Here is a 23,372-nt window from a genome sequence, read left to right on the forward strand (position 1 = left end):
AAATTTGCTCTTTTTGGCTTGTCAGGCAAACGTCATAACTTTGCAAATTTGCATTTATAACTCTCTTAGGCTCAGAATGTTAACCACAGTCATTAAATATGAGAGAAGTTTGAAAGTGTCTTGATGTGTTTTATAATGTACCCTACAGCATTATAATCAAGCCAATCAAAAAGTGTATTAGTGTGGTGTTTTTTGTTACAGTGAAGAGGCAAGAAATGGAAATGTGACATCTTATTATTATGAACTACACTCTACATGAAGGAAATAACTGAAATCTTGTAAGTGGTCCCCATTGTTTTTTCCCTCTAAATCAAACACATGAATATATGATGACACTTCACTGTACTTTCTAGTAACACATGAGAAAAATGTTGGTTGTGGGAAATAATTTTGAGTAACGTCAGTAATTCTTTTCTATTACATTATATCTGTAGCATCCTATTTTATCTAACTTCAGATTTACAACAGGATATTTGTTATTTGGAAACAGTCTTGCTTATGAAATACAAGGAACAGATTCACCATGACAGTGAAGAAGAAGAAGAAGAAGAAGAAGAAAAAAATTGTACAGTAACATAACTCCATGAGCCAGAGGTCCAGCCAAACTGTGGCTATTAATCATCACCATCCATTATTTACTGAGGATTCATTCATTGTTCCACAAAGGTATCTAGAGGGTCAATTAGAGAAAACAGACAGGATTTTTCAAAGACACAAGAGGGTCAATTAAGCCCTCCTTGTAATTTTCTGCTTTAACAGCAAATGCCAGCCTATCATGCAACAGATACAAGGGAGTTTAGAAATAAACAAGGTGCTTCTTTGTATTTACTTATTTGTTTTAAATGAAATCAGTTGGCTGCTGGTAGCAGAAGGTTGGCTGTCAGGCCGTGGTCAAAGCAACTGGAGGATTTTAGCATTGCAAATGGTAAAGAGCAAAGTTCTTTTTAGGGTCAGGACACCCTAAGCAATCAGGGAATTTCTAAGATGAAATGATCTGTTCCCATCACAGAGGTGAATAATTTATCTCAGGGAGAGTCTTGACTACAGCTCTGCTGCTAAGCCCTGCTGTAATACCACTATGAGATGTGAAGTAAATTGTTATCTGTAATCATTTGAGGTAGATAGTTGAAATGCTATATGAATGGTACATTCAAATCTCAAATAATGTTCTAGCAGAGATTATAAATATATATAAGCATTTTACTGTTAAAAAAATTGCAGATGTTTTTATTAAAGCTTAGAATAATTGTGCAACATTGTATCTTAAATACATATTACCTTTCATCCAAGGATCAGACAGATGCTGATTATTTAAGCTTCACATCACCTCTGAGCACAAAGAGGTGAAATGACTTGATCACTAGTTAGTGGCAGAATAGTATTAGGACAGTCCAGAACTTGGGAATCTGTCCCCTGCTTTAGCTTCTAAACATTTTCACATGTTTTCTCTTTGTCTGGAAATATTCCTTCCAAAAGGTCAAGATTTGCTCTGTAATATGAATATTGGTTAACACCCATATGAGAATAACTGCACTCAAGTTTTTTCTTTCCTGATTTTTGTTTTTAAATTGAGGTTAGTATTAATGCCTGGTGTGCTGTTCCATAGAATGCTAAACGATTTGGAGAGGGTTTCCTCTGTAAACTTTCATTCAATTATACTCTTACTCTATTTAGCTCTTTATAAAATCTGTCTTAACTGAAAACAGTCTTCCTAATATGGCATGTCAGTCTTGTAAAGATTTTAATATTTTAAAATGGAGTTTTAGAATTTCTGAGGATTTGATAGTCTCTTGTGAGAGTAAATCTCTGATTGCGCTGTATCAGTGTGATCCTTTCAGCCTTCGATGCCCCCTATTCTCTGTAGTCTTTCAGCAGAGAGTTCTAACTAATGACTTAAGGCTAAATTTTGCCCTTAGATAGAGGCATGCAACTCTCATTTATTCCAGTGGGAGTTGTATGCGCATATCAGAGAGCAGAATTTGGCTTTTAGTGTGTGAAATTATAACACACATGGTTAAAAGATCCTTCTGCACATTCATCTTACTGACCCCAAGTCTACAGAACCAATAATACTAATCTCACCCTTGTTTACTTCACATTTTCTCCTCAGTTTGTGCTATAGCTTGCACATCACCCCAGTTCCCCAGCTCTCACTGGAATCTACTTCAAACAGCTAAGTCCTCAGTATATTGCTATTGTGGTTCTTCAAAGAAAGTAGTTGAAATATTGAAACAATTAGGGTTGGTTTGTTTGTTTTTAAATAACGGTGGTAACAGACCCGTGGAAATAATTTTTTTTCTGTTTTTGGGAGATTATGATACAAGAATGATTTTGTTTGTATTCTATAGCCTTTTGTTTGTGGAGGCAGAAGATAACAATTGGGGAACTACATGTATTTAATATACATTTGAGTGTGTGTGCATGTGTAATGTACAGTTATGTGCATGTACATAAATACAGCAGTTGGTGCGCTTTCAAATATGCTTTTGCATTTTCACTATGTGTCACACTTTTTTACTTATATACAAATGGGACAAATTTCACCTCACTCCATCAGTGAGTCTTCCCCAACTCTAAGCAGCTGCTGGGTGGTTTTATATTCAACACTCTTTTTGAGGTTCTAGCTTTTGGAAGCAAACGATTTTGTTTATGGGCAGAGGTTGTGGAATCAGCTCGTGCCTAGATTCCCTTTAACAAAACTCTTCCTCAGCTAATACTGCCACAATTTTCTGTCTTTCTTTAATACACTGGCCTCTTGTGGCTGCTGGTGCTAGGGAAGTGGCTGTGATTGTTTTGTGTAGCTGTAACCTCTCCCTGGAGGAATTTCTCCCTTGGAGGTTGCACCACCCTGATTTATTCTGGTGAATGTTGGTGTAAACCCTACGTGGATTTGGCCCAGGGATTTTAATTTGATGTAACCGAAAATGTGATTTACCAGACCAATTAAAATCGCATGCCTAGATCTACAGTCATTGTCAGAAGCTGAATGCTTAGGGTCAGCTGGGTTTCTCTTACAAGATGGGAAATGGGGTTTGTCTCATGCTGATACTGTACAGTACATCAGTGAAAGTGTGTCTTCTCTTCTGTTTGGGATGACTTTCTTCCCTCCAAAATAGCTTATCAGGACACTGTGTACGTGTCCTGGAGATCACAGCCAGATGCAGGATACTGGCGGTTATGACTGATCATTCATGTTGTTTGTCAAACTTCTGTCCCCCATATTTCTGGCTCAACACTATTAGCTGTACAGGTTTCAGGCCTCTGCATTGACCAAGCTTTGGGCTCTTTCTCTCTCTGGAGCCTCCTAAAAGATTCCTTATTCAGGCAAACACTTTTTGGTTTCATTTTTCCAGCTGCTCCTTCTCTTAAACAGAGCAGAGTGGAGGTGGAGTCCCAGCAGCCAATCTTCTGTCATATTCCATCATTTGGACCTCTGTACTCTTTTGCCTATTGCATTTTAAACTAAACATAAAATCCTATTTTCCCCTTATGAATCATATGCTTTTTAACTAATCTGGGTGTAAAGTTTTCTTATGAATCCTTTAAAAAGCTGACCAGTAGCAGTATTATTTCTGAAAGGACTTGTGTAATCAGTGTGATTACCTTGGGAAATAAATTGTAATTTATAATTCAGAACAAACAATTTGTAAATTATTCTGGCAGTGCATTATGTCTGTTTTCTACAGTGTAGGGGAATAACTGGCCTTATTAAGCTTTGTTGTTTTGGAATTAGTATCCTTAACCTGAAACCAGAGCTAAGCAAATAATCCATTATGAATTATTTATTTTACATAATATACATATTATCCTGCTTCTGGAATATCTATGAGCAGATCGTAATCTCCTCAAATTTATTCATCATTCACGTTTATTGGATGCGAGTCTTTTGGAATTTTGTACTTTATAGATTGACAGAGTTCGAACTCTGTAGCTTATTTGCAGTTGTTCAGGAAAGGCATGTGATATTGCTTCTGTTCTTTGATAACATGGGTGTGCCAGTACCTTCAATGTTAAAAATTGCATGTACGTATAGAAAAGTTCTGTTGTTTGTTCACACTCATGGATGCATCTTCAGTGTTCAGTTTCTATCAGCTTTATTTACAGTAAAACTTGATTACTTGAGTGTTTGTAGTTTGCAGAATGTTGAACACAAAACTGACATGGCTGCAAAACAAATTATTTTAAAAGACTGAATTAATATTTGCAGAAATTTCTTTTTGCATTGTTAACCAAGCAAGAAATCTGGTGGAGGTACAGACATATGGCTGCAGTGACACTTTTCTAAATTAAAAAATGGCCACAAACTTCTCAAACTGGCAGCAAGTTGGCAAGATGCATTAAAAAGTTGTGGTGGATATTAATGCACAACATGCCATCAAGCATGCAGAAAAAAAATAGGTGGCAACTAACAGCACATGTGCTGACACAAGAAGTGTGATTAGCTCCATAATAGTAAGAATACATCATACAAGCTGCATAGCAATGGAAGAAAAACCAGAAATATCTGTTACCCACTGCTTGGACAATAATGGGAATGGCTAGGGAGATCACATTTGTAAGCTCTTGTTATTACGAATTTTTTCCATGTACCTGGGTTTCCACATTTGAATCAGAGTTTTAAGTCTTAGGATATATGTTACATGTCAAGATGAAGACTTGCCAAAGTCTATAAAAGTGTATGGCAGACTCTCCTGATTTCTGAGGAGACCAGACTCATGCCATATACCTCTGATACAAGTTGTTTCAATCTCCATGCTTTCTTGGGCCAGATATAAAATGGGGATAATAATGCTTACCCACATTTTTATGATGCTTTCAGATGTACAGAGAAGAAAGTATTGGACAAATGTACATTATTATTAGCTACATTTTTCAAATAGGAGTAATCGAGGCACAGATAAGATGAAGTACTAATTCCTGGTTTAATTTAAATACCATTCATTGCATCATTGGTTGGTCCCAGTTTCAGTATGATAGACTGAGTTAAAAAGAATTGTGATATAAAAACATGTCAAAACAGGACAAAACTGGACCAATCACTAATTTAAAAAATAAAATGAAATTATTTAGGAGCCCTAAACATTTTCATAGCATGGACCACATCTAAATGGCGACATTAGGCCACCTTCCCTATAGTTTACAATCACATGGCCCACCTTCCTTCCCCATTGCCAACAAATTACATTCCTACTGCAGCTACAGAACTTGATTACATGGAAAATGAACATGGAAAGTGTTTGATACCCTTTTAGCTGTTTTTAATGTAATTTAGCAGATAAAAACAAAGAAGAGGAGTCAGCAGCATTTGACCAGTCAGTTCTCTAAAGACTACAATTTGGGAACCACTGCTTTAAATAGTTGGCCCACTTAAAGAGTAAACTTCCCTGCTACAATTCTGTCTGCGTCTCACTAAGATCACCTACAAGGCTTCTATATAGACCCAGATTCTGCCACTGTTACTCATGCTGAGAAGAACCTTTCTCCTCAAATAGTCCCCTATGGGATTACTTGTGTAAGTGCTCACCAGTGTGAATAAAGGTTACACAGTCTCACCCATAGTGAATAATAATGACAAAGAGCTGTTAACAGTAGAGAGTGATAAAGTGTGGAGAGATCCATCAACTCATCTTTTGTTTAATGAAACAGAAATGAACATTGTATTGCCCTTGTTTTCTGTCAGATTTTCCAGGTCTCCGTGAGGTTTATTAATGTTAGGATGTAATGGAAAAATGTGTTGCTATGTTACATGCTATAGCACCCAGTCAGTACACAAAGGATTGAAGACATTATTAGTCTTTGTCTTATTTACATACTGTACTTTGGTGTATGCCATGATAGCTGCACTTAGAGCACAATGGAGAGTGGAGTTATAAAATGTTTGTAGATTTCAGAAATGTGTATTAATGCATGTGACCAGATGGTTATCTGCAAGCCACTTAACCAGAAGTTACAGTTGAAAACACTTGTGAGGAACACACACAGAGCACATATTAGACCTTGGAAACTACTTGGATTCTTAAGAAATACATGGTAGAAGGGAAGGGTAGCTGCATACCTGTATTGTGTGGTCCTCCAGAATATCTGCATTTGTGAACACATTTTGTTCCTGCTATGTGTGTGGAACCTGATTTCCTAGTTAGGATACTAATTTATTCTTTACTCCAATGTCATATTTACACCATCACTGTAGTCTGTGTCTTAACCATGGTACCATATGTTTAAAAAGAGGACTTCCAATTTCTTAAAAACAAGAGGAAGCAAACTGTTAGGGGAGATACCACAGTATCAAATATTGGATTCAATAAATGTATCATAAGATTTGTATTCTGCTTGCATTTTTAAAGTTTTAAGGGCCATCTGTGGACAAGCCTAATAACATCAGTGCCATCATATTTTCACTCGAGGTCTTATTATTTTTCTGCTAATGTAAGCAGATGAAAAGTCGAGGTCAGACATCAGAGAGATCCTCTTCTACCAAACACCTGTACAATGAGATTGTCAAGCCCTGTTTGTTAGGCTGTATGGCTCATTACAGGTAGCAAGGTCTTTGTGCAGATAAAGCTATGACGGGGGATTAGAAGAGGTTATTAAATGGTGCTTTTGATACATCTGATGAGCTCTCAGGTCTGTGAGTAGTGTTTTTAAATGATGATAAAAGTCCTTATATTGTGTTTAAAAAAATAGCATTTTTGTAACAATGCAGCTTTTTTTAACATGTTCAGCATTGGCAATTTCAGAGATTAAATATCAAAATTGTGTAGGTGATAATGTCACTGGAAATATTTGCCTAGGGTTTATACATTTTGTAAACTGTGATTTTTCTCATTTTTATCCTTTTACTTTACAGAAAGCTTTGCTTAAGAACAAAGCCTGTTTTGATACAGCTTTAATGATGTATTAGCCATTTATATACATTTCAGTGATAGTGTTCAGAAACTTCGGTAATTATAGATTCCTCTCAAAGAATGTGAAAAATTTCTCTTTTAAACTGTATTTTTTCAGACAGCAGTCCTGTCGGTTTCTTGTTGTACACAGTATGATTGGAAGCATTTTGCATAACATCTACGCGGCCAAATTTTGAAAATTGCCATGTTTGAAAAGGAACTGCTGCTGTTCTCTGCACCACACTGATTAATCATTGTCTTAGACTAGATATAACATTTTGTATTAAACTTCTAGTGAGCAGGAAAATTAGCACTTCCTGAAATAACTGTACTAATTCCATTAGTGAAAGTTCTCATTTAAAATGCTCAGTGTTCCTATTGTGCTTCCTTTATTCTTTTCAGACTAAAGAAAAAGATCTGATAGCTATGTGCAAGCTCACCTAAAACTACCTTGCTGTTAGATATACAAATTGACCACATGCTCTTTGTGGTTAATTGTATGTTCTTACATGAAGCTCTAGAGTAGATAAGTTTTTACATACTGCAGTTTAATATATGTACCCACCCAATATGTTGTAATGAGGGGAAACAAATTGGGCCAACTCAGGCCTAGGAATCCCTGTGCACAGAACCCTCAGGACTTCGTGAACTGACTGCAGTTGCACTGATCCTGACCAGAAGGTCTCTCACTGGAGGCTGCCATGAGAGTGGCTCAATTCTCTTTCCCCAGAAGCACAGTCTACTCAGCCAGCACAGCTAGTTTGCCATCTGTAAATGGTCCTGGCATTGACTGGAGCTACTGTTACCATGTAGCTGCTATTGTACTGGCTGTGCAATATCAACAACCTATTAAAAACACAAGATTTTGGAACCTAAATCTAACTATGTTACAAATAAACTTATTAAAAATTATACTAGCAGAATTCTACTGAGTTCTGTCCCATCTTCACAACTTCCCAAGCGTATCCCTCTCCTCATTGCTGTCTTTATCCTAATAAATCATCAGAAGTTCCCCCACACATCAGACTCACCAACTTCAAGTGGCACTAGAGCCTGCCATAACAGATGCAAATCCTGAAGACATATCTTCACTGCTACACTCATCATTACCCCCATATCACACCTTTCCAGATCCATGGGTCCTACACATACCTAAGGCCTTGTCCACTTTACAGCACTGAAACTTTCATCGCTCTGGGGTATGAAAAAACACCCCCCTGAGTGATGCAAGTTTCAGCACTGGAAAGTGGCAGTGTAGACAGTGCACCAACGCTGGGAGTCCAGAGCTGATTACTACCCCCCTCATGGGGGTGGGTTTTTTTACAGCGCTGGGAGAGCTCTCTAAACTACACAGCCACATTAAAGTGCTGTTGGTAGTGAAGACATACCCTTACACAACAGGTGGTGTACCTCATCCAGTGCTTCAGCTGCCCCAACAACTATGTGAGTGGAATCAGACAATCACTACACTTTTGAATTAACTTATACAAAAACATGATAAAAGTAAAAACACCTATCACCCACAAGTGAACAGTTTTCACAGAATGATCACTCCACGGAGGATGTCTGTCCTCATCCTCCAAGGAAACCAGCACAACACCTTCAAAAGACAAGCCTAGGAACTTAAATTCATAACTCTGCTAGACTATAAAAATCATGGATTCCACAGACACTGTTTTTGTGACTCATTACAACAATTTGTTTCTATTAGTCCTCCTTTGTCCTATGATTGCAGAGGTGTTAATTGCCCTCTTCATTTCCACTGGTCTCCTGCAACATTTGTTAACTCCTTATGCTTAACAGACTGCTCCACCTTGTACTTAGCTGTGACACTGATTACTTTAGACACAAAGAAGAGCTCTGTGCGGCTCAAAAGCTTGTCTCTTCCACCAACTGAAGTTGGCCCAATAAAAGATATCACATCACCCACCTTGTCTCTTTTATCTTAATAAATATTTTAAAAAATGTACTTTTTCTCCCCTTTTCTTAAGAAGAAACCGATTATCCTAATTTGTTTGGGAAATCAATGTGTTTATCAATATGTGACACTTTGGTGCACTCATAAAAGTGAGATTCCTAAATACAGATAGAAATATTTTTAAATATGCAAATAATCAGTTTTCATAAGGTTACATCTTTTTACGTCTCTGTATATACAACAGACTATATTAAAAGAGAGATAACGTTTTACTCTGTGGAGTAAAATGCAAACACAATTATTATTATTATTATTTATTTATTTATTAATAATATTTTTGCTTTTCAGGATAAGCAATGGATTATCATTTATTTATGAGACTTTTTTTTAATCTAGAATATATGGAAATCTTTTCTTGAAGCACAATGTAGTATTGATTTGGGAATGCTGTCTGACAGTTTGCTTCTTACAGTTGCATAGAATGATTCTACTGTATGAATTTTTTAAAAAGGCTTCGATATACACAGCATTTGAAAGGAAGCAAGTAATCAGTGTAATCTTGAAGAATCTCATAAATGCACTTCCTTCGATCTGCATTTCCAACAAACTCTTGTGCAGGAAAGGCTGCTTTAGTGATTTTTAACATCTAACTAAATGTCTAGCTATTTTGCAGTTACCCACAATATCCATCTGTGTGCAGTAGTTCATCACTGCAGCCAAAGTACATATCCAGTCATCAATTTCTAATGCTTTTTTGTTCTTCTGATCTCAGCTGTGCAAATCTGTGAAGGCAGTGGAATTATTCCATGGTTTACGCAATCTGAGATCAGCGTCTGGTCCAAAATGTCTTGGCCCATTTCATGGGGGCAAAATAATTCTTCACTCTAATGTTTTGGGACCATATTGTACTAGTAAAGTTGAGCAAGCTCCTTTACCTCAATAGTACTCACCTACTGCTATCCTTGGATGGGGCTGGGAGCATCTTCAGAGTGGGAGGGACAAATCTTGTTTGGGAACAGTAGAAGAATTGTTCACTTTCCCTCTTCTTTCCACCATCCCCTTCACCTCTGATGCATGGGGACTATTACTTCACTCTATTCAATTCCTTCTCCCATACCACCTTTCTCCTGATGTGGAGGAGGAGAGGTCATATGCTGCTTCCAGGTTCCAGGCTCTGGGATTCATCCCGCCCGCTGCTGCTGTCATTGGTTAGAGGGGATGGGGTGGAGCTTGATGATGGGTTCCCATCTTGTGCATAGAGGGGAGAGCACTAAATATTTCGTCCCCTGTGGAGTAGCCATCAACAGCTCCCTATTTCAGCCTCAGCTTTCCACTAATATGCTGGATTTTTTTATGATGCTGGGGGGAGCTGCTGATGGCTAGTTTTAGGGAATGGAAAGTATTTTACCCATATGGCAAAATTGACAAAATGGTATGAGGGAGTTTTCACGTTCCGCTCAGCATCCAGGAGTAGTATTTGTATGAAAATTACAATTGTTGCAAGTTTGGCAGAAATACGTCATCAGAGCCATAGATCCCCTATGCTCGCCTAGCTGTCTCAGACCATCTCTTAATTATCAAGTCCTGTTAAAGAATACGTTGAGTAAGTGGAGCAGAGTAGTGTCCCACTTGAAACAGAAAGGCATCCTGTAAACCATGAGTGTTGTCAGAGTTCAGGATCCAGTCATTCTGATTAAGTTACCAAAGACCAAGTATGATGCTGTCCTTTTTAAAAATGGGCAAATCGCCAAAATGAAGGACACAGCAAATGATGCAGAAGTAATTTCTTTAGTGTAAGTACATTTCTTTACAACATTAGTTTTATAATTTACTAGTTCTGATGTTAGTAAATTACAGTAACAGTGTGACACCAACCCATGGCCATGGGATATAAAAAAGTTTACATTAAAACATTTGATACTTACTTGTAGTAGAGAAAGACCTTTGAGAAGTCTGAAGACAAATAGGAGGAACTAAAGGGCCTCTGTGTGTGTGTGTACATACCTTCAACTAAATACAGGTATATAAAAGAGAAAAATGTTGGACACCATATTCACCAATTTGCCATCTCCTTTTTCTTCTCTGAAAAATTTATCTGTGCATTAGTGATCACAGTATGAATCTGTAGGAGAAAATGTGTTATTTTCCTACTGCAGACCAATATGGTAAAAGAGAGCAGTTTCCTAAGGGGTCAGTCTTTTCAGTGCAAACCTCTGTGTTTGTTTAACGTTTAAGGTGGCAGCAGATCTGGTATGATCTGTTACTCCATATTAGGTTTCATGTTGATCTGTAACAGCAGCAGGGCCAGCTCCAACTTTTTTGCCGCCCCAAGTGGCAAAGGAGAAAAAAAAGATCAAGCTGCGATTGGCAACTCTTCAACGGCTGCTCTACCATGTCACTTCATTCTTCAGTGGCAATTCCAAGAGAGACTGAGGGACCTGCCACCAAATTGCCGCTGAAGACCCGGATGTGCCACTCCTTTCCCTTGGCCGCCCCAAGCACCTGCTTCCTGAACAGCAGTTGGCTTAAGCTCTGAAGTGTGAGGTGCTATACAATATAAGTAAGGGTGTCAGAATCAGTCCTTCAGACTCCATAGTGTCTGCTAGGTACAGCCTTTCATTGGAGCGATATATCATGCCGGCCGAGATTTCTCCACACCTACAGGAGCGCCCTTTGTGGGTTGCAGTCTGCTAGGCTGCTAGTTCCTCTCTTTGGTCAATGCTGGGGGAGCAGGGCTGAGTCCTCATTTCATCCCAACTGCTTTGAGGCACTGTGTCTTCCATTGGGAGCAGAAACAAAGAATTCCATTGTCCCTTTGAGCACAGTTCTATCTGGTGGTTATGTGGTCTTTATCTGTGTGTTGCAAAGGCTGGGATATTCTTTACACCTCACCTCCACCCTCTATGGTCCACCCACATAAGGATGAAACATGATTTTCAGCAACTGGCTTGTGATACAGTGGCTAGTTGACGATCTGCAATGTTTTGTAGGGCACATGGGGCACTCAGGTTTTATATCTGCATGTAAGTCACAGTGAGCCCAGGTTTCAAATTTGACTGCCCAAAGCCACACCTGTTTTTTACAACCCCATGCTATGCTCTGCTATTGCCTGAAATGAGTTAGGAATACCAAAATGTGGATTTTGGAACCCATGTTTTAAAATTGGATCCACAAAAATCAGCCTTGCACAAAATACATAAACCAGTTTAGGGGGAATAAATGTGATAGTGAGATCCATAGTACGATAGACTTATGTAATTATATTTGGCTTTTTAAAAATGTTCAGTTTTTACTGTCTTAATAAAATATTTTGTGATATTTAGTATTCTGGCCATAGTAAGCAAAAAGCTATTTGTAAAAAAGTTACATATGGTCATCTGAGTTAATTGCTAAAATGACACTACATTAATTAGACAATTAAGGACTGTGAACATGTGGCTATTGTATTCATTGGGCTTTAAGTCAACACCTTCTATAGCTGGGAAAATGTGTGTTAACATTCAAAATTCAATTGCTGTACCCTTTTTCACATGGAAAGATACGTAGAATGGGTCTTAAATCTGGATTAGAAAAACCTGTAACCAAATTTATTCTGAGTATAAAACACCTTTACACTATTTTACTATATTTGTAGTTTAACCCTTTGCACTGATGCCAGGTTTGCTTTTCTAGCATCCATCTCTCAAATTAATAGTATTGATTTTCTTTTTAGATTTATTGTTAGCGTTTTGGAAAATGTTCTGTAAGTGTAGATGCGTTTAACATGAAACCTAGTGCTTTCTTGTTTAATTTGAAGAGGATGAGTGTTGGCATGCAGTTTGAAGAAGTTTGTAATATCAATCAATTGTCTGTGTGCCTCACCTTTACTTATCAAGGTTATTTGTCAGCAAAATTATCTCTTGTAACTGTAGGTCTATATCTGGAGATGAGAGAATTTAATGGAAAGATTTTGCCCATACCAACTAGTAGTATAAGTTGATTTTATGTACTTTATAAAATAAAAGTTTTGCTTATCATGTTTGTACTCGATTTGAAATTTAAATTTGTGGTCTCCAGATGCCCTTAAAGTAATTGACCCCCAAATCTAATCACTCCAGGCTCCCAGGAAAACTGACAAATATGTCAGGTTTACCTTTGATCATCAAAACATTGTTTTAAATATGTCATTTCCAGGCAGTGCAAGAATAACTCTCGGGTTGGTCCTGATGTTTCTAAGGCTAGACTGCTTTCTTGGTAGCAGTGCTGTGTGTTTACTGTCATACAATCTTTGTACTGTTTTACTCTGCATAATTTGCTTTATAAGAGTAGAAAATATTCTGAGTGAGTAAGTTATTGATTGGTTTTGTCTGTGCAAAATGGTCAGAAATGGTCAATACATGGTCAAAGAGTGTCAGACATGCAAAAAAGATCAATTTTTTTATATATGGATATTCTTTGATTTATTTTATACTCAGCATCCTTTTTGCCTTTCTGTTTCTCTTGAAGTCAGTAGAAAGAGTTAGTTAATGACAGGAATGTAAAAAGATTGAGGAAGAAAGTAATATGGAAATGCAATTTCTGGCAAGCAACAAGTCACAGTTAGGCTTAATTTGCATGCATTGTTTTTATCCAGAAAAGATTGTCATATTTCAGGTTTTACTAGGTTTCTGGTGGAAATACTCACTGTATGATATCATTAGCTATATTTTTTATTTTCCCTCTTTAAGATCTTTGATTTAATATTTTTTTTTAAAAATGCTATTGCAATGTATAGTGTACACGTGTGTCAAACTGTGGCCTAGAGATTATACCCAGCTCCAGTGGGAAGGAAACTCTAGTGGTATATATAAGTTGCAAGCTCCTCCCTGTACAGGCCTTGCATAACTTTAGATGATCACTGATCATAACCCCTCTTTTATAGCAATATCACAGGAGAGGAACAAATGCTAAACTGCTGTGATAGGCTTTACACTCCAGCAATACTCATTTTAGATGCATCGCTGTACCAGGGTGAAGAATATTACTGTGAATGGCCTTATCAGGAGAAAGCAACAAAGAGTCCTGTGGCACCTGATAGGCTAACAGATGTATCGGAACTAAGCTTTCATGGGTGAATACCTCCATGCGTCTGACAAAGTGGGTATTCACCCATGGAAGCTTATGCTCCAATACGTCTGTTAGTCTATAAGGTGTCACAGGACTCTTTGTCACTTTTTACAGATCCAGACTAACACAGCTACCTCTCTAATACTCATCAGGAGAGAGACCTAGAAGTCTTTCTGAATGACCTGATAATACTGCATGCCATTCAGAAAGATCGTCAAGAAAAAGAGGGAGGCACTGATGGAATTTGATCAAAATATCATTCAGGACTACCAAGGTGATGGCAAGATGCAGCTCTCAATTCTGAGGTGTATTCCAATGGGAGAGGCTGTTGGTTTAAAGTTCAGTTGGTTGGGGTAGGAGCATATTTTAGGGTGTAGCCCCATTACTTATGAAAGTTGCAAAGAAATGTTAAGAAACGGAATTCTTTATTGTATATACGTGGACTTGTTTGAATAGCCAGTGTAGATTTTACTCTGATGTATTTTAAACATTCTCCAGTATAAAGAAGTTAATGTGATTGAGACCCCTCAATAATATTGAAACAAAGAAGACTGACCTGTTGGAAAAATGGTAGCAATATCTGTTAGCACACACAGGAGTCCAGATTCTGACTCTGGGCCTACAAGAGCTGGAATCACATCATACTCCGTTCTTGTGGGGAAGCAGGCATGTCACCTATGTCATCAACGATCCCTCTGTCTGAGGAAAGGTAGTAACAGACTTCAGGGTAATCCACACTCACAAGGGGCCACTTAGGGATTTGGGACAAAATCAGTACTTGGTCCTGCTAGTGAAGGCAGGGGGCTGGACTCAATGACCTTTCAAGGTCCCTTCCAGTTCTAGGAGATAGGATGTCTCCATTAATTTATAGGATAGGATGGTCTTCACACTGCAGGGCTTTGAGAATCAGAGGAGTAAGGTAGAAAACTGAGGATTGCCCTTGATGATCAAAGGACCCTGTAGAAGATAAGAGGGAGAGAAATCAGATTTTGTTTTTGTCTGAGTGTGTCTCATTTTAAACACCAAATTGAAGTGTGGTTTTAAAGCCATCATACATTGATAAATTCACTGTCCAAGTGAATATAGTGCCATTGGCTTCAGGGGCACCACTATACTGAGTGTTTAAACTTTGCAGAAACCTAGTTGTGTAAATTAGTTTACCAGCTGTGGAAATTAATTTCTTACCACCACTCAAATGTAGTTCAGCATGTGACCCACCAACGGGAGCTGTAGATTAGTGTGGACAGCCCTGTGGTTTCATAAATCAGAAATTCCCAATCATTTTTTTTTTAATTTTTTGGGGTTCACATAAAAACATTTCTTTGTGGAGTGAAGGCTGTTGGGTAGGAGGATTCTACTTATCCTCTTCAACAAAAGAAAGCCATCAGAATTTATAAAGCCTCTTCTGGTTCTGTGATATAATTAAAACAGCATCAATATCTCCATGTGTGATGTCAGTGCATCTGGTACTGGATAATCTGGTACAGAAGTCAATGAATTTAATGCCGTATTGGTAATCCAAAGAGTTTAGAGTTAAGTGCTTTTGACATGCAGAATCAAGAGTCAAGGACAAAGCAGACTTTAAATATTCTTTCTGCAGTGCCTGTTATAGATGTAATTGAATACCTCATGTGAAGTATCTCATCACCAAACAGAGAGGTTTAGGGTGTCTTCTCCACACAAGTGTTTTTTTGACATTGTGGAAGGTCCTTTGAGATCCCAGATAGTCCCTAATGGAAATGCTGCTGGGAATACATCTGTACAATATTGGATGAACTCTGCATTATCCACATTACCCCATGATATAAGAGCTTATGATCCTCCTAGTGTTTTAAGAGGTAATGCCAGAGCAGCTAAATTAAAAACAACAAGGAATTGACAGAAGTAGTATAAAAGGGAATCAGGAGAGAAAAAAATTGCATGAATGTTTGTATTAGGAGAAATCCTAATGGTTAGGAACAGAAATATCTCAATTCAGACTAAGGTGACCGATTTTATAGGGACAGTTCCGATTTTTGGATCTTTTTCTTATATAAGCCCCTATTACCCCAACCTCCTGTCTCGATTTTTCACATTTGCTATCTAATTCGAATGTACTTATATATGCCCTTACGGATGTACTGAGATACTAAGATGCCACAGAGTTCATTTCTGAGACAATTGCTGATGTTGCAAGGAATTGTGGAGTCTTAGGCGTGGTCTACACTACGCTTTAAACCAATTTTAGCAGCGTTAAACCGTTTTAACGCTGTACCTGCCCACACTATGAGGCCCTTTATATCAATATAAAGGGCTCTTTAAATCAGTTTTTGTACTCCTCCCCGACAAGAGGAGTAGCGCTAGAATCGGTATTACCATTTCGGATTAGGGTTAATGTGGCCGCAAATCGACGGTATTGGCCTCCGGGCGGTATCCCACAGTGCACCACTGTGACCGCTCTGGGCAGCAATCTCAGCTCGGATGCAGTGGCCAGGTAAACAGGAAAAGCCCCTTGAACTTTTGAATTACATTTCCTGTTTTCCCAGCATGGAGCTCTGATCAGCACGGGTGGCAATGCAATCCCAAATCCAAAAAGAGCTCCAGCATGGACCGTACGGGAGATACTGGATCTGATCGCTGTATGGGGAAACAAATCTGTTCTATCAGAGCTCCGTTACAGAAGACGAAATGCCAAAGCGTTTGAAAAAAAAATCTCCAGGCTACACAGTGCTGTGTGACAAGTGTAACGGGAAGCCAGAGACTCAAATGGATGCTTATGGAGGGAGGGAGGGGGTACTGAGGACTCTAGCTATCCCACAGTCCCCAGCAGTCTCCGAAAAGTATTTGCATTCCTGGCTGAGCTCCCAATGCCTGTAGGTTCAAACACATTGTCCGGCGTGGTTCAGGGACTAGCTCGTCAATGTACCCCCTCTCCCCCACCACGTGAAAGAAAAGGGGAAAAAAATCGTTTCTTGACTTTTTTTAATATCACCCTATGTCTACTGAATGCTGCTGGTAGATGCGATGCTGCTGCAGTAAAGAGCAGTATCCGCTCCTCTTCCCTCCCCAGTGACAGACGGTAAATGCTTGATAACTGCAGGGGCACTTGGGTAAAAATAGGAATGATTCCTGGTCATTCCCAGTAGATGGGACAGAACGGCTGGTAACCGTCTTCATCATAGCTGCTGGGGGCTGAGCTCCATCAGCTCCCTCCCTTTCCTGTGTGAAGAAAAAATTCTGTCATGCCTGGACTATCATAGCAGCGGCATGCTGGGCTCCTCTCCCCCGCACCGCTTAATGTCCTGCCTGGACTGTCATAGCACGGGGAGGCTGCCTCCCCCTCATTTTATCTCACTAACAAGTCACTGTTTCTTATTCCTGCATTCTTTATAACTTCATGACACAAATGGGGGGGACACTGCCACGGTAGCCCAGGAAGGTTGGGGAAGGAGGGAAGCAATGGGTGGGGTTGTTGCAGGGGCACCCCCCGTGAATGGCATGTAGCTCATCATTTCTGCGGGATCTGACACGGAGCAGCTGTGCTTTCTGATACACTGCTTCTCTAGTACATTTGCCCCATATTCTAGGCAGGACTGACTCTATTTTTAGAAACCATAAAGGAGGGATTGACTCGCGGAGTCATTCCCAGTTTTGCTTTTGCGCCCCCGGCCGATCTCAGCCAAGGGCACCCATGATGGCAGACAGCACAGAAGGACAGATAACCGTCATCTCATTGCCAAATTACACTGGCAGCAGATGGTACAGAATGACTGGTAACCGTCTCTGCTATCATGCAAAAGCAAATGAATGCTGCTGTGTGGTGCTGGAGTATCGCCTCTGTCTGTGGCATCCAGTACACATATGGTGACTGTAAAAAAAAAAAAAGAAAAGAAAAAAAAAAAAAAGCTGAACGGGCTCCATGGTTGCCGTACTGCCAGGGCAATCCAGGGAAAAACGGCGCGAAATGATTGTCTGCCGTTGCTTTCCCAGAGGAAGGAATGACTGACGACTTTTACCCAGAACCACCCGCGACAATGATTTTTGCCCCATCAACCACTGTGCTCTCAACCCAGAATTCTAAGGGGCGGGGGAGACTGCGGGAACTATGGGATAGCTACAGAATAGCTACCCACAGTGCAACGCTCCGGAAATCGATGCTAGCGTCGGACCATGGATGCACACTGCCGAATTAATGTGCTTAGTGTATCCGTGTGCACTCGACTTTATACAATCTGTTTTATAAAACCAGTTTATGTAAAATCGGAATTATCTCGTAGTGTAGACGTACCCTTAATGTGAATAACGCTTTCAGATGACTATAATCAGAGTTCAGCTATTCCTTCTGTAGTGTTGCCAGCCTGTAATTATATTGAGTTTCATGATTTTGGGTGTTTTTATTAAGCCCCAGTTCCAGTAGTCATATTATTGTGCGGGAATCTCAGCTTGCATTTAAAAAACATGAAGTTTCTAGTCCTCTTGGTTGTGGAGAAAAGCTTAAAAAATGAGCCTGAAAGACTCAAAAGCAAAAGTCATCTAAAAGGGATACAAAATATATTAAATATAAAATGTAATGGTTTTAAGCAAATTGTATGATGTTTTAGGATCTGGCTTACGATTTTTGAATGCTTGAGGTTGGTAATATTAGTAGGTGAAGAAATGATTATTTGCTCCTTTAACCATAATTGTTTTCCTTAGTCAATTGAAGTCCATAGGGTGGAAGTACATATACCTTATTTTGGGAGCTGTCGAGCCATTTTTTAATTTTACTAACCACACAATGTATGTTCCTTAATAACCTGCTTTTGCAGTGTTTCTTTGTTTTGTTTTTAGTTTTTTTGGAGACTTACATGATTAGAAGTTGTAGATTAGTTTTCATTCATCCCCTAAATAGATACATTGGACCAGATTCTAATCTCATTTACACCGATGTAATCCAGTGAAACACCATGGCCTTAGTGGAGTTAGTTTGGTTATACACAGGTATGGTTGAGGTTCTAATCTAGTATTAAGCCATGGATCATCTAAATTGGCATCCTATCTTTGTGATGTGTACTTAAAGGGAGGGTGAGAAGTCTCCATCATATACCTTTAGTTGTGCATTACTATGTCTTTGGCTCCACTTTAGGTGAATTGCTTTCTGAACTCACCTGGCAATTTTTGTGCCTTAAAACATGATCACTGTGAACTCTTGTCATTGTTTATTGTAGGTAAATGAACTCCAGATACCATTTCTATATGTATAAAATCCTTAGCAAAACCTTAGTAAAAAAGATCAGATAATCTTAGAGGGACAGCTTTTCAGTCTGGTCTCAACTGAGCCTCCAATTTTGCAAGTGCAAATAATTGTGGGCAAAATTTAGATTACTTAAAATAGATAAGCTACTGATTTATGGGCAGAATAAGAGTCACCAAAAGAGGTCATTGAAAATCTGAAAATCTGCCTGATAGCTGCAAGTGTTAACAATATGCACTGTTGTTGTAGCTGTGTTCATCTAACAATATTAGAGAGACAAGTTGTCTGAGGTTGGGCCAATAAAAGATATTACCTCACCCAGCTTATCTCAAGAATATTGATGTTCTTTCTGGGAGAGCTAACCTTCCATATCATGAGATCACTGGAGACTGAAGGAAAAAGACTCGGACAACAGTGTTGTACCATGCATGGACTTATATCTTAAATTGTCCAAAGTGGGTGAAAGGTATGCCTAATCCTGCCTGTGTGTGTGAGAGAGAGAGAGAGAGAGAGAGGGAGAATGTGAACTAGATGACCTCTTGAGGTCCGTTTCAGCACTACATTTGTATGATTCTATGAAAATAGTCTGGAATAAGGTCAAAGAAATGGTGTGATCTGATTCCATTGGGACTAAAGGAAAATGTGAGCTACATAGCCAAATGTTGCCCAGACTTGGGGGAGTAAAGCCCGGGCCCAGGACTGATTAGTATGATTGTGTGGATTGCCTATTGCTTTCCATAAATTAAACTGTGAGGATCGAAGAGAGAAGCGATATTTTACTATTGCTTGATTTTATTTTTCTCTATCCTTAATTGTATGTATTTTTCTTAATTTCTCTTCAAAAGCAATAAGATCTGACTGTAAAAACAGGACTGTTCAATTAGTTTGTTAAAATGAAGACTTAGTTATTTATTGAATTTTAATTCTTATGTTTGCTTGATGTTTATCTTCCAGAGCCTGTTTCATGTGTGTGTAATAAATACTGAAATAATGTCATGTTTGGTAGTGTAAAACAAGCAAAACCAAATCTCTGGCCAGAGGACCTCCAACTAAAAGTAGTATTACAAATAGGATAATTAAAAATTACAATATCCTTCAAATCTATGCTCTCAGAGAACATGATCCAGGAGCGTTAGGAGTAAAACATGTTCAGACTTCAGAACCATGTTTGGTTTAACTGGATGAACAAAAATATTTACTACATAGTTTGATTGTGTTTCATCATTTGGAAAAATCTAGTAAGATGGAAAAAGCATAATTCTCATGCAAACAAATCTTCAACCACTAACATACACCCTTTTTCATTATCTTTTCCATTCATAATTGATTCTAAACGTACATGAATCTTTCAAAATAAGTGTCTTATTGATTATACCGGAAGCAAGCTGTAAAATAACATTATAAGATTCATTCTCTCTCTCTCTCTCTGATTACTGTAAACGGAGATGCTGATCAGATAAAATGCTATTTTCTCCCTTTTCATATATTATATAATTTGTAAACTATTATGTATGGAAAGTAGTGAGAGGAAAATGGCGCACATGCAGAAGGGCATTTATCATGGATAATATCTTGTCTTAATGTAGTTTGAGATGGATGATTTTATCTTCATGCAAAATGTGATGCTCTCCTCTGTATTGCATTGTGTTAGAATACTTGTGCAACAGCCTTTTGCTAGTAAAAATGCAAAGTATCCTAATGAACAGCAAATTCATTGCTGTCAGGAGCCATTACATTTATTAAGTTATAGCCATTTTTGTACGTTTGCTTGCATGTAGTCTAAATCAAGTACAATTTCTCTTTAGAAAAACAATAATGGTGGTTCTGAAAAAATGTTTTCCAGCAAATAGTCTAGTCTAGTTTAGTTAATGTAGATACAATGTTAATAAAAATAGAGTTCAATAAATAAGTATTAAAGTTGTTATTATTTCCTATTTAATAATTATGCAGTTGCTACATTCTTCGCTTTTCAACAATTAAGGCCTCTTTTGCTGTGAAAAGTGATTTTTAGTTTCTCTCTGAATGCAGGGAATTCAGAACTAGGAGCCCCTAAAATGTTTATTATGTTGATGATGGCCATAGGTGATATACTAACTGTACATCTTAGAGGTAGGAGTAAGTTCGGGTTACTTGGGAAATTGTTACATATTCTTGCTCTCTCAACAAACCATGTCTATGATCCATGTGTGAAATATGTGAAAATCCGCAGAAATTAACATAAAAGCGCTATTTAGAGAGCTGTTGTTTTGAAGTCTGAGCCAGATCCCTAAATCTGGCTGAAGTGTATTTCTCACAGAACCTGGAATGATGGAGGGAAATGTAGCTTAATGCCTCCTTTCTTCTCCCCTCATTCCAGCCCAGCTGGGTGTCAAATCCATCATCAATGAGAGCAGTCCTTAGGAATCAAATTTAGCCACTGCCGCAGCTTATTCAAAAATACTCTTGTTTGCCTATGGGATGGGCAGGGAGAGCAGTTGGCTTGGAGTTGTTTACTTCAGTTTTGTGCCATCCAGTGATTCCCATATGCCAAGCTGCACAGTGGGGAAGAGAACCACGCAACAGCATCTGACCCTATTTTATATTTTTTGTCTTTGGTTGGTTGTGAGAGAGTTCAGAATGTGTCTGTTAGCAAGCAGCTGAGGGATGGCTGCCTAGAAGAGGCATCACTAATCGTCTTTATAATGAACTTTGTTGATCTCTTCTCTGGGAAGCATCCATGAAATACCTTTATTATAGCCTATTTTCTATGATAATAAATGTTGCTGTACATAAGGGGTGATGATCATTGTGAGGGCCTAGTGAACTTTTGGTATGTACGCTAGAGAATTCTGGTGTCTGACATTGATGCCAATGGATTTACTGCATTTACACTTCGGTCCAATCCAATTCTCAGAGAGGGTGTGACTGACATGGCAATTTCTTGTAGTATTGTGGACAAACCTTATTGAATTAAGTTTGTGTCTCAGGAGTTCATTGTAGTAAAAATGTAAATGTGTATGTGCTATCATGGGATCTTGTGTAATGTCTCTAGGAGGAAGACATGACTAATGTAAACCCTGGGAAGTGTTATGAGCTTCAAAGACTAGACAAGAATGAATGTCTAAAGTTAAGTGGGTTTTCCAGGGAATCTCTAGGGGAAGGCATATGCAAATAGGCCCCTTCTGATTATGCAAGAACTCAGCCTTTTGAATCTTTGTCCTGAGGAGACCTTTGTCTGCTGATCACCTGTTACATGAAGACAAGATCAGAGGCTCGATTTGTATAAAACAGTGACTCTCAGATTCCTAGGGGTTCTTGTACTGAGCAAATGACGTTATGAATTAGTAACCGTAGAAAACCCCCTATATGGCGTTTGAAGGACTGACTTCTACCAGAGATCTTGTTGAGTTGGGATGATCTCTGGTAAGCTTATTAGCATGTGTGTAGGCTCTTTTATTGTTTTAATATGTTTTTTTCTGTAATGCTTTCACCTTAAGAATGAATGTGTTTGCTTAGGAAAAGCTGTGTGGTGCCTTATAACTGTGGGCAATTATGCTGTTGATAGCCTGTGAAGAGAAAGCAAAGCAGGTCTGCTTAGACAGCGTGACTTGCTTGGGAACTCTCAGTGGAGTAGTCAGGTGCAGCTTGGAAAAACCTTGGTCAGAGGAGAGCGAGAGAGAGTTACACGTCTCCACCCAAGAGAAGTGATAGCTAAGGAGCTGAGAGCCTAGAGTAGGTGCCCTTGCTCGAACGCAAGGGGCAAATACACTTCCCCTGAACTGTGACAGAGGGGAGCACTCTTATTTTTGCTCCTCTGTTTGTCTTTCTCCACTGTCCATGATTCCTTTACACTTTTTAATAATAAAATCCAAAAGCTACAGCAATCTGTTGTAGACACTATGGAATCTTAGGGCAGAAGGAATGCAATCAAGGAGAAAAGTCATAATAGTCACAGCGAAGAACAGCTGCAGAAAAGGGGCTGGGGGGGAAGCAAAGGGAAGATAGGAGGGTGAGCTGGAGGGAAAAGGTAGCCATGTATTATGTGGAGTAAAAACGAGGACAGCTGAGAGTTATGCTTTGAATGCCATTCCTGGATGTGCTTTATCATCTTCACATGAAGGTAAATCAAAGCAAGGGAAGATTACTCTGTAAATGAAGTGAGGATATTATTTCTTCATATGGTATATTTAAGCTGTTTTTGTCAGAGTGACAGATCAGGAGCTGTAAGGAATGGCATTTAGCAGTCACAATCCAACATTTTAGCAGATAGATTTGCCATACTCTGCAGGTCCCT

General features: G+C 38.8%; 1 protein-coding gene across 5 annotated transcripts in view; it reads left to right on the plus strand.

Moving 5' to 3' along the window:
• WWOX (WW domain containing oxidoreductase) overlaps positions 1-23,372 on the plus strand; it is a 672,980-nt gene that overhangs the window by 272,710 nt on the left and 376,898 nt on the right. Inside the window, exon 9 of one of the 5 annotated variants that reach the window (XM_030582116.1) lies at positions 202-220. The exons of the other annotated variants lie outside the window; for them this stretch is intronic. Coding sequence (XP_030437976.1) covers positions 202-204 — 3 coding nt within the window. The 3' untranslated portion in view covers positions 205-220. Of the gene's footprint in view, positions 1-201; positions 221-23,372 lie in introns of those variants that run through there. 5 annotated transcript variants of the gene reach the window in all.

Source organism: Gopherus evgoodei, chromosome 12 (genome assembly GCF_007399415.2).
Source record: "Gopherus evgoodei ecotype Sinaloan lineage chromosome 12, rGopEvg1_v1.p, whole genome shotgun sequence".
Classification (NCBI taxonomy): Eukaryota; Metazoa; Chordata; order Testudines; family Testudinidae; genus Gopherus; species Gopherus evgoodei.